The sequence below is a fragment of the Seriola aureovittata genome, chromosome 11 (genome assembly GCF_021018895.1).
Source record: "Seriola aureovittata isolate HTS-2021-v1 ecotype China chromosome 11, ASM2101889v1, whole genome shotgun sequence".
Taxonomy (NCBI): Eukaryota; Metazoa; Chordata; class Actinopteri; order Carangiformes; family Carangidae; genus Seriola; species Seriola aureovittata.
In genome coordinates, this window is record NC_079374.1 from 14,607,462 (window position 1) to 14,625,915 (window position 18,454).

Consider the following 18,454-nt stretch of genomic DNA (forward strand, 5'->3'; position numbering starts at 1 on the left):
TATAATCCTTAAGAGTTTCAGGAAAACAAAGCTTGTGTTTGACATTATTTATGGGTGGCTTTTTGCAGCAATAACCATTCATTGTCCACCATTCCCACACTGTATTTAAAATGCCTTCACACACACAGGGGAGGAAACAATCCATGTATGGATGAAAGGTATTTCTCCACAAAGCAAGATAATTGTCATTTTTGTGATTTTTTGGACAAAGGATAAGGATTACAGGATGTAATGGAATAATAAGGAGCATCCAGAACTGTTAGATGAAGAGTTGCAAGCAACAGGTTGCACACTTCTGGCACCCCATGAAGGTTACCAGCCTTTGCTGTTGTGTGGAAGACTGTCTGCAGCATGAAATCAGATCATGGTTTTATTTTTTTATTACCTTATATGTTAAATCAATGTCAGTTTGTCTGTAAACAGATACACCATTTGCTCTTCTGTTGTATTTCCGTGATAAACCATAACTAAAATCTTATGGATTATAACTTTTATGAATATCTTGAATCCCAGTTAACTGAAATGAAATATCCTCACCCTTTATTTTTTCAGTTATTTTGCCTAACTCAAATGAAATGGAAATGCTTACCTTTACTGGTTTCTGTGGAGCGGCCTCTTCTATTGTTCTTTCAAAGCGATCCCTCAGTTCTTTTGTAGTGTACCTGGGAAACTCCTCTTCTAAAAGTCAGCAAAGACATATGTATAAAGGAGGCCTTAAATGTATAGTCAGTGACAGTGAATATGGCAGAGAATAAAAATATCTTAACAACATCCCACCTGCTTCATTTTGATGGTTTTCATAACTGGATGCCAGGTTACTGTCGCTGTATGACACCTGTGTGTAATAGAGGTCAGAAAGGGTAGAAAATACAGAAATTGAACTAGTCAGCAATACCCTACAAGTGCTGCACATGTTCTCATCATGTAATGTTTTTAAATCTCAGCCGAAACTGTCAAAGACTACTAAACAAACATTAATTACACAAATGTGATTGATTGCAATCATTTACAGTTTTTACTCAACAGGCAATTAAGTGTTTAGCTCATTAGCAAAGCCTGCCTGCCTGCAGAAACACAGTGACAGGATGTGTTTGGTACCATCATTTCTTGGTTGAAGTTTAGCTGCTGACTGCCTGGGATGACCTGCCTGCTGCTGCTCAACACTGTCACCTCTGAGTTTGACATTTCCTGTGAAGATGAAGACAGTGGTTGTCAAACACAGGGAATGTGTGTCTGCCACAAATGCAGGCACTCACACAAACGACTCTCTCTGTTTCATTACACCACCACCCCCTTGCCTCATCATAGCCACAGATGTGAGCTTACTCCACTCCAATTTTCTCCACCAGCCAAAGCTTCATAGTACACGCCTGAATACCATGCAGAGAAGATGCTGGACCAGATTGCTCGCAGCAGTTTAAAATGACTAATCACACATGGAGTCAAGATGACAAAGAACATGCCAAGTTGTTCAATCATATTGTGCCATAGCACAAAATAATACATTCTTTTCCATTACTTTACTAAGTTCTATCGAATGGAGCTACAATATTAGTGTTATACAATTCTCCCGGAGGTTTTCCCGAAAACAGTCAAGTAATGTCTAAACACACAGACTCTGCTCTGTTATTAGTGCGGTAAGATATAATAGCAGCCCCAGTGTTAATAGCCAACCTAAAAAGTATGTATTTTACTTGCAAAGCTGATGCAGACGGATGAAAAGCAAAATGAAATGGTTCAAACAGAAACCAGCTGAGGTCAGAAGAAACATTATTGTCATTTTACCACAGTCATCTCTTTCATGCTCTTAGTATTAGCCTGATGAAGGTATATATATGTACCTGCACAGTTCTCTGATGAAAATGGAACTGAGTTACATTGTGTGATGTTGCTGTTTCCTGAGTCTGAAATTGTTTCCTCACACTGGCAAGTCCCCCAGGCAGGGAACAGACCTCAGAATCCTCCATGACCTAATGAAGCAGGAAATATCATTAGCTGCTGCTCACTCCTACATGACCTGAAATCAAACTGCTGCTTCATAGGGCTATTCTGTGTGGTATGCATGCAACACAGGTCGCTGTTATAAACGTGCAGCTAATGCTATATGCGGTTTCTCTGTCTGGAGACAGACATGAACACAAACTCATAATATTCTGCTTATGTCATTGTTTCAAATTTACATAAAGAAGTGTGAGAGTTCTTTCAAAGTAAAGCCAACAATGTTTTCTGTTTTCTGAAGCCTCCCTCTATATTCTGCCTTGTGAGGGTAGTCTCAGGTTTCCCCTCTATTTATACATGTAAATGTGCAAGACTGCTGACCCCCTTTTCCCAGCTGCAAAACTGTCATCACCTCCACTAATAACTGCATGACAACACTAACAATAATGGTGAAAATACCATCTCAGTGCAGCTCAGCTACTGTGCAACCCTGGATATACTCAGCTAGCAAACAAACCATTAAAATGAACCGTTAGAAAGTTGGCTTCTAATTATACAAATGTTTTTTTCAGTGCAGTCAGCCCTGGCAGGTACTGTAGCTACATGTGTTATCCGAAACAATACATGCACAAGCTAAAGTACCCTGCTGGGGATGGTGTTGTCTGCTCGCGTGGAGACAGCTGCCTGGTACATGGCCTCACAGTTGGTCAGTGGGATGACCTCTGAGTCCACAGAGTGAATCCGGTTCCTCTGGTTTAAAGCTTACAGGAAGTCCTGCCCTGGTTAAACCTGCGCTGCCAGCAGCTGCAGCACAAATAGCCAATGAATTGTTACAGAAATTGCTTCTTGTGTTATTAAGTGTCATCCAATTATTAAGAGGTAGCACACAAGATTTACTGGTGCAAACACATGCAATTAAAGCACTGCAAAGGGTGTCAGAACCTTTTACCCATTTGCATACTAATCATCAGTTTTTTAAAACTAAAGGCATACAAAAGCATCAGTCTGGTATTAAAAATATTTTGATTTTCTTGTCAAATTTGTGATATTGCTTCAGTTTGTAAATATTCACAAAAGCAACAAAATGTGGGCAACAGTAATGCTTTCAAGGTGCTAACATAGCAAAGGTGGTGCTCTTGTGAATGACGTCTTTAAAATACTCTACAGGGACATTATTTAAATCAATTACACACCTGTCTCCTGACATTCACTGCCTCACAGGATGTGCAGGGTTTATTAAAAGGGTGTGTACTAATTTACAGCTGTGTGAGTTGTCTGTTTGGTCCACACCTTAACATCTGACACTGCTGAACTGATGGTTTTATACTGGAATATATTCCTTCAATAACATTGTGCCCCGGGTGCTTGTTTGTCAATCTCCTAAAAATGCTCAATGCATTGAGCTTTTGTGTACTTTAAATCAGTGTTACCACTCCTATCAATTATTATTAAAGGTTCCATATTGTAGATATAGATGTCTTTTACTTTAAAGCAGGTCTAGGTGCTTTATAATTACTGTGAAAATATCAAAATACTCAATTCACAGAGAGATGTCTCTGGAACTCTGCCTTAAAATGAATCTTTGGGACTTCTGTAACTTTGTGATGTCACAATGAAACAGTCTCCGCCCTCGGCCATGTCACCAGCACAGCTCACCTGGACCCACTGTCCAACTTTTTTTGTTGTTGTTTGTTTTAACTTAATTAACAACACAACGCCAAACGGTAATTCCATTGCTGTGCTAGCAAGAAACAAGACAGAAAAATGTCAAGGAAACGCTGCACAATTGGTCGATTTCAGGAGGCAAAAGGCACAGCGGTACCAAGAATTTGACCATCAACATTTGCATTTACTGGTGAGCTTTAACAGTGGTAGGGCTGCAATCCATTACTTGTGGTTGGCCTGGCCATACGTCACTCTGAAAACAGTCAGCCAATCAGAAGAGAGGCTCAGAGATTGACACAAAACACCCTGCCTGAGGAGCTCCAGGGAGAAATGTGAGAGACGAGATGTAAAACTATATTGAGATGGTACCTAAAACTGCAAATATATCTTCTTATGGATATTAAAACCTCAAATAAAGCACCATAAAAGTGTAAAATATGGGACCTTTAAAGTGTTCCTTTTCCAATGCATTTCCCAATCAAGATGGAAAAGTATTGTCAGATGAAGGGGATCATCATGGAAGTGGGATTAGTTGCGATTTGGACTTACGTTTCCCATTTTAGGCATAATTAGACTTTATGAGAGTTTATGTCTGGAGCTGCGTCAACAGTCCAGAACCAAAAAAACATTATCGTTAACCTAGAGTGTTTTTATGTGCTGCAAAAACAGCCAGTGAGATTATAAACTCTTCCAACAGCCACAGACTTAATATCTGGCCAGTTTCTGCTGAAACAACATTTTTGTCTCTGTTGAGAGGTGTGAATTTCAAGTATTCACACCTCAGTTTTTGTGGATATAAATGTGCTGATGCAAATAAGAGAATGAAATATGAATACAGACTGTTTGATGTTCATCAAAATCTTCATGACACTATCCATTACTCTGAAGACTAACGGCTTTAGAGGAAAATTTTCATCTGTTGCCCTGCTCTGTGGTGAACTAACGCTATTTGAAACTATGTGTATATTGAATTCATGTAGTATCAGAGAATAATGTCAGCAAAAGCTGGCAGACTGCTGGCATGAGATGATATTTCACATCTGTAATATTATTTTTGGCAGCACAGGGAAAGAAAAGTAAAAAAAGTAGAAAAAAAAGTACTGAGTGAATGAAACACCAAATCAAAACATCAAAAAACCCAAATTTTTTAATCTATTTTAGACTTGGAATGGTGGGTATGTTTGAGTAAAACAATCAGATCATAAAAGACAGATAAAGGACAACTTATTATTACACAACTCTTAAAATTAGACTGTTTTAATTACTTATATCTTTAAGTTCAAATTGATTTCAGCATTGAAATATTTACCAGTGCAAAACTCTGCACTGCAGCAAGTTCCTTTCAAGGACTTGAGGGCAGAGACTCACAGACTGTAAATTATTGTGCTAGGAACTAAAATTTGTGGCCAGAAAAATCTGTCAACAGTCTGAGGCTATCTCATGACATGTCAGATTGGGTTGAGAGCTCAAATAACAAGAAAGTGAAGTAATCTAGGCGCCATGTATCTGCAAAAATAAATCAAGCCTATTTTAAACTTAACCATGAAGGGTCGTGTTTCTCAGTGAAATAAAGAGGAAAGCTGGGAGGTCAAGGCGTTCCTTTCCAAAAAGCTCTTAAATACCCTGCATTGATAACCTTGTGTTCATGCCTTTATTTGTAATTACTCTTCACTATTCCTCATTTCATGGCTTTCCTGGCATCATGGAAGTGGAGCGAGATAACACCTAGAGGTAAACGGCTTTGGCACAAACAGCACTCCATCTATTTGAAATTAGTTAATAGAATAAATCTAATCTCTCCTCAAGCCAAAATAATCAGTTAATTTAGTGTTTCAGTCACAGTTTATTTTCCTGCAGGCCTGACATGAGATTTATAGTTTATCCCTGTTTTTTTCAGTGGAAGTGCACTCAGCATGAGGACAATGTTAATGAATTTTAATGTACAGTTAAGAATTCACTGCCAGTCTTCAATGTTTTTCTCTGCAGATATCAAAAAGACATTTTATAATGTATTACCATTTCTTTTGCATGCAGAATTATTACCATAAAAATATAATTTAATGAGCCAAAATCATTCACATATTTTCATAATATTACACTCAACACAAAGAGACAATCACCACTCTATTCATTATTCATTACCTACCAGGATATAGTGAATTATAAAAATATGAACTCAGCAGGTAGAATCCCACACGAAGGCCACTGCACCCCTGGCCTGCAGGGTCTTTCCCAGCCAAAAGCAAATCCCAGTCAATGTTGGAGACCAGCTCCAGTAGTATGTGTCCACCTCTGTCCAACGAGCAGACAGTGACAGCTGATTTTATTTTAGACCCTCCGCCCACTTGTGAAAGATGGGGCAGGGATGTTTTTTTTTTTTTTTTTAGAGAGCGAGGCCTCTGTGCCTCCCATGTCAAGTGCCCAGAAGATCTATATGGAAGTACTTCCTGTGACTCCACTGCAGACGCTTGTGTACCAATAAATCAGGTCACCCTGGTTTCATCATCACGTCCTCCATCAGAGTGTACTGCATACTCCAGCAGCTGTTACCGCCTGTCATGATATGCCAAGTTATGCACATACAAATCCACAATAAATACACTGAGAATCTCTCATTATTCCCTGCTTCTGTTAATCCCAAAGCACTGCAAAGTGAATGTGGGGCAGGTGCAAATTCAAGTGACAGTAAATGCTGGTGAAATGTAATTGGCTATGTGCTGTGCTTTGCATGTGGTCTGAAACGGGGTCAGTGATGTAATGCTATTTGTTGAAGAGAAGGAGGGTTAAGGGGGGGCTGTAAATATGACAAGAGACACCTCTGAGTGTGGAAGAGCTAGCCGGCTCATCTTGTTTAGCCCAGCTGGAGACGGTGGCGCCAGCCTGACTCTGGTATCTCATGGAAGCTGGGTGAGTGTTTGGAGACCAGACATGTCTGCCAGGCATCTACACAACCCTGTTCATCTGCAGCATGTGTAACTCATACCTGCATTTCCAAAGACCACCTGTTTTAAAGAGACACTCTGGGATTCCTGCTCCCGCCAAACCACACAGGGGACTGGAAGGCAAAAGATCCTGTTGACCTGTTTTCCTGATTATTTAAAATATAGATTAATTAATTAAAATTAATATGATGCTGTATTTACACTGATGATCTTAATTTGAAAGTAATTGAGCTATTATTTGTAATGAAAGTCACAATTATTTTTCTGTCATATACGAAGAAGAGCAAGAAAAGATAGGTAATAAAAAATCTCAAACATTCATGTGAGCGTTTCGAGGTTTCATGTTCTTTTCATGATGACGCTGCTCTTTATTCAGCTTGAAGCTCGTCCTTTGTGATCCATAGCAGAGTTAAGTCAGACAGTGAGAGCGAAAGGAAAGAAAAGGTATTAAATTTTCTTTCTCTCTCCCTCACACACACAAACATACATACACACACACACACACACACACACACACACACACACACATATATATATATATACATATAAATAATACTTTCCCCATTCAACCATACACTCATACACTGATGGAACAGGTTCAGTATCTTGCCCAAGGACACTTTTACATGCAGATCAGAGGAGGCAGGAATCGACCACCAACCGTCTGATTAGGGAACAACTCTACCTCCTGAGCCACCCCTCAAGTACCCCCCCATCCCACCCCATCCCACACCCACACAGAGTAGGAGAGAGAAAAAGAGAGAGAGAGAGAGAGAGAGAGAGAGAGAGATATGCAGAGCAGTGCCAGCCCAGCACGGGAGATAAGAAGTGATTTCCATCAGATACTATAGGCTTTTGGCAGACACATGGTTCCAAGGAACAAATAATATGAAGCATAATATTTTAGTGACAGCTTCTTTCACCGAGTCTTTTGCTGTAGAAGAGTCTAACTCTTTTGGGAATGCTTTCAGAATAAATAGGAAAATCAGTTTTGTGTTCTATACTGCTGTAGCAGGTCCTTAGCTTTAGATATACAGTAGCTTATAGTGTTGGAGGCATTAAAGTTTGCAAAGCAAAGAGAAAAATCAGGGTAAGTGACGGAGCTTGTATGTGGAATGGCACATCACAGGCAAAATCCCATGAAAAAAGCAAAACCAACAATGAATTTATCCTACTAGCAAGTACTCCTTGTGAATCCTCCCCATGTGTACAGTCAGAGCAGTCCACAAAGATCTGAACAGTTACACAGTTTGTATTGTTCTGTGTCTTGACTCTAGGGCACTGGATTTTAAATGAATCAGTGATTATCATCTTAAAGTGCTGACTTGCATCTGTGTTGGAAGGGTAGAGTGGGAATGGTGCACCAAGGTGGGAATCATTGTCATATTTAGTAGCCTATGCATGTTTTTAAAAAGGAAGTTCACCCAATATAACACCCTCAGATAAGATAGACTGCACTTATTTTGCACTTTTCTGGTCTTACAGATAATACTTGCCCCACTCACCCATTCAACCATACACTCATACATTGATGGAACAGGTTCAGTGTCTTGCCCAAGGACACTTTTACACGCAGACCAGAGGAGCCAGGAATCGAACCACCAATCGTCTGATTAGGGGATGACTCTACCTCCTGAGCCACAGGAGCCTACATGTTGGCACTGCAACCACATAATAATTATTTAATTTTAGCCAGGCCCAGGAATGTGACAAAAGAATAATTTACAGCAAATAACAAAAGAGAGCGATCTACAATGAATAAAGACTTTACTGTAAGTAAAAATGTTGTTTTTTCACTCCAGAACTGTCAATATGCCCATAAGCAAGGCACTTAATCCGTGGCTGCTCCACCTAGAGAAATGGCTCATTGCCAACCAGCACAAGTGTTTGGTGGAGAGCCTTAAAGTGTGAATTTGTAAACCTCGCTCCTCTTGCAACAAGTCATCCAGGCTGTAAATATCTGTGGGCTCTTTGTCATAGTGCCTGATTAAATAAGAGGGAAGCCCAGAGGAGAAAACTCTGAGCTACTAACATTACAACATTTAACTAGATTTCTGATGAAACAAAGAAAATGTCACATTCACAAAAGCTGACAGACATTTCTGCTTGATACACTCTGAGATTGCAGGGCTGAGAAAAAATATGGTTTTCATGGTGTGAGGCAATCGGAGGATTAGGAAGAAATAATGTCCTCGTGCAATGATAGCTTCGTACACTAACAGAGTAATTCAAACACACATATCTGTTAGTATCTTGAAGCAGCAATTTTCTGTGTAATAGTTCATTCCGATTGCAGTTTTTCCACATGCAAGTATACATTTCGTCTGAATGTAACAGTAGTCTCAGATTTAATGCAGAAATTCACCTGGATGGAAGCTCTGTAGTTCTACAAAGTACATCAATCGTCTTAGAAATGTGCAGAAATGAATCACTGCTCATTAACAGAGTTGTCATTAGTATCACAAATACACTACAACAACAATTCATACTCAACCTGCAAAAAAAAGTGAATTATGACAGTTGCTGGATGTCTCTTCCTATTTATTTCCTCTCTACTACGTGAATGCTGAGACTTTTTATCTGCATTTCAACTCGACTGTGTGGTTACATCCATAACTTGGGCAACTTGAATAGCAAATATTCCATGGTTTTTGCAAATCGAGTGAACAGTGTTTTCATTTCGATCCTCTCCCAAGTAGAGGCTTGGTGTAGCTCACATCAGTGAGCACTGCATGCGGACCACAGGCAGATAGCACCATGGGATGCATGACAATGAGCCACATCTCCGCCAGATGCCATTAGAAGTGAGGCTATGAATCACAAGGGTTCTTGTATTCACACAGCTTTTTATTTCGGGGCAGATTTTGTTCTTTTTTTAAACTTTGACTGGATTCACATTTAGGAATACCTCAAAAACCTCGAAACCAGGAATTATTAACTACTACTGCTGTCTAGCTAAAAGTAGACAAGTTAGAGCACTCCTTTTTTCTCGTGAGATGAAGAATGTAGATCTACCCAATGAGCCCAACAAGCCTAACTGATGATGTTAGGTCTGAGAGGTCAGTGATATGCTGTATTTTAAGAAGTGGTACGAGGCAACTCCAGAATGTCTGTATACTGTGGCGTCATGTAGAGTAGCAGCAGCTTCTCTTAGCGCCTCATAGTCACTGCTCTGTGTGTGGTTGTACACTTTGTGCCTTTGAACACAGGCCACCTGGTAGTACTGAAGGGAGCCACACAATTGGCTGGCCTATCAGAAATATGCATGTCTACCAGATAACAAAATGAAATTATTAGTTTAGGGAGGTTTTTATGCTTTCAAACAGAAAATTCCACTGTCAAATGAATTAAATAAAAAGAGTGGAATTTGGAAAAGCACAAGGGTAAAATAATGCAGTGGTGTGTGACGCTTTGTTGATTGGTACTAACTCTATTACTTTATAGAGAGAAAGCCAAATATGAGAGGAAGCTATTTCTTCATTATCAGGAAGGCCATTATCTTTGACAAGCTAGGTCTCATGTGGTCCACAGAAAACATTACAAGACCTAATTTATAGCAGACACACAGCACAGCCACATCAACTAGCCTGGTGTTGACAGTCCCTTCTGTTTGTCCTTAGAGACTCAATGAAACACATGAATGGACACTGAAAACACCTGGTATGAAACAGCATTTCAGTTTCAAAACCCCCTCACCTTTCTTCTTTGGCATCTTTTAATAAACAAGACTGAGCGTCATGGGCAGCTAGCAGCCCTGTGAGGGTGCAGACCTCACAGCAGTACTAGCCCTAAATCGTTAGCAAGCTAACATGCTCACAATGATGATGCTAACATGCTGATGTTTGGCAGGAATCATGTTACCATGTTCACCATCTGTGTTTACATGCTAACATTTTCTAATAAGCACTAAACACAAGTACAGCTGAGGTTGATGGAAATGTCATTAGTCTTCTTGGTATTTAGTCATAAACGTGATGATGGAGTTAGAAGAAAAGTTAAGGGTTCACCTAAGTTTTTGTCATTCATACTGAGAGGAACACAGCCTGCACCAAATTGAACTGTAATTCATCCAATAGTTGGTTGAGACAGGGATGACCAAAGTTAAAAGGCTTCATCATCGGGGAATCACCAATATCTGCACAAAACTGCATCCATCTCGTTATAGTTGCTAGTTGCTGAGGTATTTCAGTCCTGATCAAAGCCGCGGACCAACTTGAGTCGATTTGTGTGTGTGTAACATCATCACAGCTGCTGCGTTAAAACTGTGACGTGAATCTGTGATGTTCTTTCACTGTGCTATGCCTGCTATAAGGACCAAATGATTTTCAAGAGACACACTAATTGTGATATTATTAGGGATCGACCGATTATCGGCCGGGCCGATTATCGCCGCCGATATTCAGCATTTTGACGCATATCGGCATCGGCCTTTTTTAAAATTCGACAGCCGATAAGAGATCAATTTAAAACTGGGTTATTTTGGCTCTGATGCAGCCGCGCCTCTCTGTCTGCTGTCACTACTCTGTCGCCAGCATTGTCCCACCCACAGCACCATCTGATTGGTTACAAGCAGAGCCACGGTAACAGCCAATCAGCAGTGTAAGCGGTGCATGAACAGTCCTTACACACACGGTGGAGAAGGTCCGGAGAGCAAATACTTGTTTTGAAGGTAAGTTAAGGCAGCAGAGTTTCCCGAAATTGTAATAAAAATCCCAGTCCTCTACAACTGACAACTACTAGTAAGATTACTGTGAGCCCATTAACGTTATATAAACATAAGCGGCAGCTCTGCTGCTCGCAGTCCCTCCAGACGTGCCTGTTAATCACTTGAAACAAGGTTGCTGATAATATCGATATGTCCGGTTTTATTGCAGGGAAGCCCGTCGAGGTGAAGGCTGGTTAGCTTTTAGCGTAACGTTAACCCATCGGTCCGCGGCTCTAGATGCTCAGCAGACTGTAGCAATGGGGAGACTGTCTGTTATGGTAGAGAATAGTGTGTGTTTGTGTGGAAGTCACATGAGAAACTCTACAACTCACGACTACTAACGTTACTGTGAGGCCCAAGACGTTGGCGGCAGCTGTCTGTTCCTACGATAAACACTGATTATTAAAGTGAAGATGCTTTAGGCTATTTAGTGTTTAATCCCTTGAAACAAGGTTACTGATAACATTGATACTGAAATAGTTATAAAAGTAAGAAGTGTGTGTGAGAAAGAGAGACACAGAGAGAGAGAGAGATTGCAGGGAAGCACGTTGAGGGGATGGCTAGTGAATAGTGTGTGTGTGTTTGTGTAAGCCACATGAGAAGCTGCAGAAACTGACAGCAAGTACCGTCTGTCTGAGAGAAAACTGTAGGGCAATAATGGCTGTTTAACTACCAAGTACTTTACCTTTTTCTGTGTTGATTGAGAGATCCCAAGCAGCAGAAAATGACATATTGTTAGATGAAGTGTGTCCTGAAGCTGTCTTTGATAGTTTCTTGTAGAGAGGAGCAGGATATTGCTGTTCAAGACTTAAGACATAATGTAACTGCATCATAAAGCCTACATGAACTGCATTCTTCAAACTGCAAACTTCAGGGAACTATTTATTTATTTATTTAAATTTTCAGTTAACTTTATAAGAGATGCTGCTGACCCTGGGAACTCCTTGCACTTTTTGTTTTTGTTTGAACTTAAAACAAAGATAAGTGAAAGATTAACATTTCAGTTATATTGAAATTTTGGAAAACTTTATTTACTGTAGAAAACTTTAGTGAGCTATTTATTTGTTTAAGTTTTCATTTAACTTTATAAGACATGCTGCTGAGCCTGGGAGCTCCCTGCATTTTTTGTTAGAATTTTAAAACAAAGATATCTATTGTCTAAGAAAAAAAAAACTTTAACATGTTGCAAATCTGAAAAGCTGTTAAATAAACATATGATTAAAGGCATTTGAACAAAGTTAAGTGGAATTTTTCCATTATTCAAAATTTTCACGCCAATATTTTCCCTTTTATTGCAAATAAATATCGGCTCCAAATATCGGTTATCGGCCTCCTTGACTACTAATAATCGGTATCGGTATCGGCCCTGAAAAAACCATATCGGTCGATCTCTAGATATTATATTTACACATTTACAATGAATACATTAATGACCAGTAATAAATGAAATGTTCATAAGCAGCAATGAGTCAGGGTTAAAATTTTCTGCAAAAAGAATCAATCAATGTTTTTACTGCAAGTGCTCTCAATGCTGTGGAGAACGGCCCATATCAGAGAGTTTTACGTTTTGTCAATCACTGAGTTACATACAGTACATACAAGATGTGATGTGTGGTAATGTTTTATCACCTGCATTTTCATATTAAAGCTCTTCAAAAACAGAAGAAAAACAACCCTGGCAAGAGCAGATCATTCTCACTGCTATGGACAGTAATGATAGTGTATCAAAGGTAATAGTATGCATACTTTTTTTATCTCTATATATGTAAATGCTCTCAGGGGAAAAGAAAGACGGCAATGAGGATATACCGCTTAGCTGCTAATCAGCACTGCAGGGCACAAAATGCCTTGCCTTTGGTTTTCAAATTGTTTGCAAATTAAATAAGCCCTTAAATTTTTTTCGTCTGCTGCTTCCTTGGAAAATTAGGTAGAACAAGTCTGAAATCAAGGCAGTGGTACCCCTCTGCATGGAACCTACAGCAAAAAACCTTCTCACACAAAGCTTCTCAAATCACGTGAAGTCAATCACAAGCTGAAATCACAAGTCTTGTAAGCAAGGAAATGCTAAATGGGCAGCAGAGAGACAAGAAACAAAACTGTTTTTTTTTTCTAAGGAGGCTGTCTCCACTGGATCAAAATATGTCTCGCCGAACTGTCCTCAAAATATCTAAGCTCATATTGAAATTAGCATTGCGATCTCATATCTCTCTCACTACGACTCACACAAAATAATGCAGCTGTTGTTGCTTGGGGCGTTAGTAGAGAAAGTCTTTGCAAACTGTCACGCCAACAATCCTATTTTTGACATTTTAGCGCTGCTGTGCACAGATTAGATGTTCACTTCAGACCTGAGCTAGTTTACGGTATTAAGACTGCAGTTAAAGCGTCCCAGACTCTAAGTTTGTCCCTGATATATTTAGTGTGGTGTTGGGTCACTGGCTGCTATAGAAAGGTGGTTTCCAACATGATCTTTGAATCACCGAATACAAACAGCATACACACACACACACACACACACACACACAACACACACACACACACACACACACACACACACACACACACACACACACACACACACACACACACACAGGCAGGCACAGAATGTGGAAAAGTATAGTATATACAGTATTTGAACCAAATCATGTCATGTGTCAACCAAGAAGCAGTTCTCCCTTAAAATAAAGAGATGTATACTTACAGCGTTCTGTCACAGGCTACAGGACGCACAGAGGTAAACAAGAATAATTATAATTTCTGCTTTTTCTTAAGTAGTTTAATTGTATTGTTTTTATTATCAGAGTAGGGCTTAAGCTTCAGCATGCTAACACTTTCTAATTAGCAGTAAACACAGCTAGAGTACAGCTGAGGCTCATAGGAATGTCACTATACTTGGTCCAAAGTACTGGAAAATGTTTTTTAATTCTATCTTGCTGATAAGGTTAGGGGTTAGTTTTGATGATCAATAATGGTATTAGGATTCATCATCTAGGAAACAATGTTTCCATTGGTTTTTGTGCCAATGCATTAATGGTAGATGTTGAGATATTTCACTGGATAAGTGAAAATTACAGTTTTTGTGACCCTTCAGAATTACCTTAGGATCGGTTAATGTTTGAAAGAAAGAGTTCCACTTCTGGGAAATAAGCTTATCCGCTTTCTTTCTGGGAGTTAAATGAGAAGATTTGTACCTATCTCATGTTTGTGCTTTATGGGACCCGGGCCAGGACATGATTATATTAGCTTAGTATAAAGAATGAAAGCAAGGGACACAGATGGATGACTGTGTCAAAAGTTCAATTTGTTGTTTTAGATAAAGCTTCCTGGTATAACTTTTTCTTGACAGTCACTTTTTTCAGCCGTTTCAAGATGCATGCAACTCACAGTGTGTTCGTTTGTCCCCCGTTTCCAGACTTTATGCTAAGCTATGCTAATTGCCCCCATGATTCAGTTTTGTACTTAATGCGCAGACATGAGAGTGGTGTCAATCTTCTCATCTAAATCTCATAAACAAAGCAGGATAATTGTTTTTCCCCAAAATGTTGAACCATTTCTTTAAGCACTGAAATTGATGTTTACCTAACAAACTAAACATTTTGACAGATTCAACACATTGTATTATCAAAAAGAACATAATCCTCCAAGAATTTACACATTTGTCCCTGCAGACTTCCAGTTGTTATTGCTTACTGTACACCACAGAGCCAGACTGAGCTCTGAGTGTTTGTGCCTCATAAGACACTGAAGACAGAGGGATTCCTGCGAAAGCTCCAATCTCTTACTTCCAGCTGTCCAAAGCTGGCCTTTAGGAAAAGCCTCACTGGAGAATGCTGACGGACAGGATGGAAGCAGCTCATGTGTGACTCTCTTGGAAAAGGGTGTCTGATTTTAAAATGCAGCTCTCTCTGTCTCTGCTTTTATGTACTCATCATTTCATCCGTAATTGGCTTTTATGCATTTTTTTTTGTACATTCAGCTTCCTTTTTTTCTTTTTCCTCTATCTCACTGCCCAAAAAATAAATGACATTTCTTTCAAAAATCAAATATCACTCTGGCTAATGATTATAACAATGTTCAAACACATCAGGTAAGTTACTGTCAAAGTCACACGTCATAGCTGAGCTTCTTTGAGGAATTTACAAATTCATTAAAGAGCAGTGAAAATAGGGGAATTTCACTGAAATAAACAGACACTTTATATTAGACTGAGGTCATTGACGCACAGAGGAAAGTGTCTTTGGAGCAAATAATCAATTCTTCCCGGTGGTGCCTACCCACACATGCAGGTACTTTGTGCTTTCAAGCCTTCAGCCAGCATTCAGCCAGCATTCAGCGCTGCCACTGCTGAGAACAAAAACCAGACAGCACTCTGTTTCAGATGCTCAGTGGGGTGGGGCCTGCTTCTGCTCACTACACAGTTTGTGTGTGTGTGTGTGTCCTTGAGTTTTTGCACCCATATACAATAGGTGTTTGTGTGTGATGGTAATTGGAAGTACGCTAATAAAGCTGTGTGGCTGATCTTTCCTCCTGACTGGAGTGAGGAACAGGCAGGCAAACTCTGACTTGTTCACTTCATTGCGACAATGCGCACACGCATGCGCGCACGCACGCACGCACGCACGCACGTACACATCATAGGTAACTTTTGGGAACATTACGCAGACTTACATTCATTTCCTGGTGACTTATCCTAACCCTGACCACTACTTGCCTAACCCTTATCCCTTACTTTAACTTTAACCACAGACTCGTAAAATCAGCTCCAAATTCAATCTTTAGTCTGAAATTTGGCCCCAAAAGTAGTAGTAAGTCAGACCCACTGTTCTCCCTGTGGTTTTAGAACCGGACTCCTATAGCGACTACACTGGAAGGAATATCCAACATTAACCGTGTAGCACACCACTGAATTCAGTTAAAAACAATCACTGAGGTGCACAGCAAGAACAAAATCCTACAAATCACACCAAGAGGTCTTCAGAGCTGCAAAAAGATTTTTTCTGTACGTCTTTCCTGCCATTTGGCTATAAAATGAAAAGACCATTTGCCGCCTATGAGCAGTCAGCATGAAATGAATATAATGATACACTATGTCCTGACCTAATATGTCCCTAAATTCTTACTGTAATTTATTATTATCTCACATTCATGTAATGGCGAAGAGCATGGGTTGAATAAATGGTTAAGAAATGACTTTAGTCAATTAGACATTCATTGATTTTACATTTAAACTAATATGAAGATTATAAATTCAATCATGATATTTTACTTACTTTATACCGAAGACTTGTTATGGTGTCAAGTTCCTTCACATCTATTAATTTCTCACAGATCAACTTTTTGAGTGCTTTGCCATGGCAACCAAATATTACTGAGTAGGTTACTTCTTTGAAGTTTATAACACTTTGATCATGTGTCAACTTTCAATTAACATGTAAGATGTGACAATTAAAGAATAAAAAAGTACACAGGCACAATGCATCGACCTTGCAGAGAAAGGCTGGTGTGTTTTGCCCTCCCTCTCCCATGGTGAAGGTTAACATGTGACTGGAATGCATTGAGGCATTTTAGATATTTCAACATGTTTACTGAATTGGGGTGATGGGATTGCCATGCAATGACCTCTATTCATAACCCAAAAAAACCCTCAATTACCACTGGTAGTGTTTGGTGGTGTTCACCACCTTCATCTTTCCTAGGAAATACAATTATTTTCAATACCGTTTTAAAAATCTGCATCAAAAGATGTAACACCTCTTAAACTTGTCTATGTTCCTGACATCAGCAAACAAAAGATGGGGAATAAGTGAAGTACAAACCACTTCTCATGTTAATTAGATATTTTGTATCCAGAGGAGGATTATGAAGCATTAACACTTAAATGACCTGATTTCTTTGGAAAATTGCCCTTTAGAATGATTAAAATGGCACTTCATTACATTACAGCTACTCTAAGGAGTGATTTTTCTCATGTGCTATTCTGCTCCACACATCCCACCACAATTTGATCAATTTAACTTCTATCTGCAGAAACAAATAATACAACTTCCTTGAATCTGGGTCATTCTTACAAAGGAGGAACATCATTAAAATGGAATGGCAAGTATGTGATTCCTATGATCATCATGAGGGACTGTGTGGTAGATACTGTACATGGCTCCTAACTGCCTCCACCCACCGCTGTCCATCAATTAGGGTGTCAGGTTTCTGTAAAATAATCAGCCGACACTTTTACCCTGATCTCACAAGACTTTGTTTCTCAACCTGTGAGGCTCTGTGTAACCAACAAGCTGAAGAAAAGAGAGAAAAGATAATGGCAGCCAAACAACCTTCACATGCAGCTCTGACAGATCCTGCCTGAAGGAAACAATAATCAAGACATGGAAATGTAGACACGGGAAGGTAACAGAGATGAAAAGTGGTCAAGAATAACCCAAATATCTCATTTCCAGTCATTAACCTGCAAATATCCGGATGCCTCTCATGAACAATGTGTGTTAATCAAGCTACTGAGACAATAACAGAATAAATTTGTTTAAAAACACACAACATCACCATCAACATTCATAGCAACAGGGCGTATATTTAGCCCCTGCTTGTGCTATGACATAGTCATGCCTGACACTCAATCTCGGCACCAAAAGCCACGACGGAAACTCAAAAAGAGCCTAAAAATAAATGTCTCAAGTGACAAAAGACTAAGCACCATGACTCAAAGAAGGGTGACCTACATTACTATCAATAAAATGTTCAGCATGCTCAAATGCATCCAAATGACAAATGAGTCCATATCTCTATGAGTCTGTGTAAGTACCCGGTGGATGCATTAGTCAGGAATGTAAAACCTGAACAAGGGGAAAGGCATTGGAGAAAAGAGATATTTACCTTATACTTTAAAAATGTTTTTTTTTTTTTAAATGATCTCTTGACATAAACACTTGAATCTACAAAACACTGAATCTACAAAACTCCTCATGGTCAGAGATGACGCAGTTCACTTTCTTTGTCCATGCTCATGTCTATTCATCTTCCCCGAGTCTTGTCCTTTTCACACTTGTCAACCCTTTCAAAGTCATCACTCAAAAATCTATTTACACAGCATTGTTCCATTTCACTCTGGTTATTTTGTTGCTACAAGCTGTTGCAAGGCCAAGCAGCTCGACCCCTTGTTTGGTTCAGTGTGTACTGTATATTCTGCCGCACTCCA

General features: G+C 39.5%; 1 protein-coding gene across 2 annotated transcripts in view; it reads right to left on the reverse strand.

Moving 5' to 3' along the window:
• The window catches only part of xirp2b (xin actin binding repeat containing 2b), a 36,085-nt gene that overhangs the window by 12,839 nt on the left and 4,792 nt on the right, over nucleotides 1–18,454 (reverse strand). The window contains exons 1-6 of one of the 2 annotated variants that reach the window (XM_056389283.1): nucleotides 5,750–5,907; nucleotides 2,581–2,742; nucleotides 1,842–1,970; nucleotides 1,099–1,188; nucleotides 778–835; nucleotides 590–678 (exon numbers count right to left, since the gene is read on the reverse strand). In XM_056389283.1, coding sequence (XP_056245258.1) covers nucleotides 590–678; nucleotides 778–835; nucleotides 1,099–1,188; nucleotides 1,842–1,970; nucleotides 2,581–2,631 — 417 coding nt within the window. In that variant the 5' untranslated portion in view covers nucleotides 2,632–2,742; nucleotides 5,750–5,907. Of the gene's footprint in view, nucleotides 1–589; nucleotides 679–777; nucleotides 836–1,098; nucleotides 1,189–1,841; nucleotides 1,971–2,580; nucleotides 2,743–5,749; nucleotides 5,908–18,454 lie in introns of those variants that run through there. The other variant, XM_056389284.1, reaches the window with a different exon arrangement.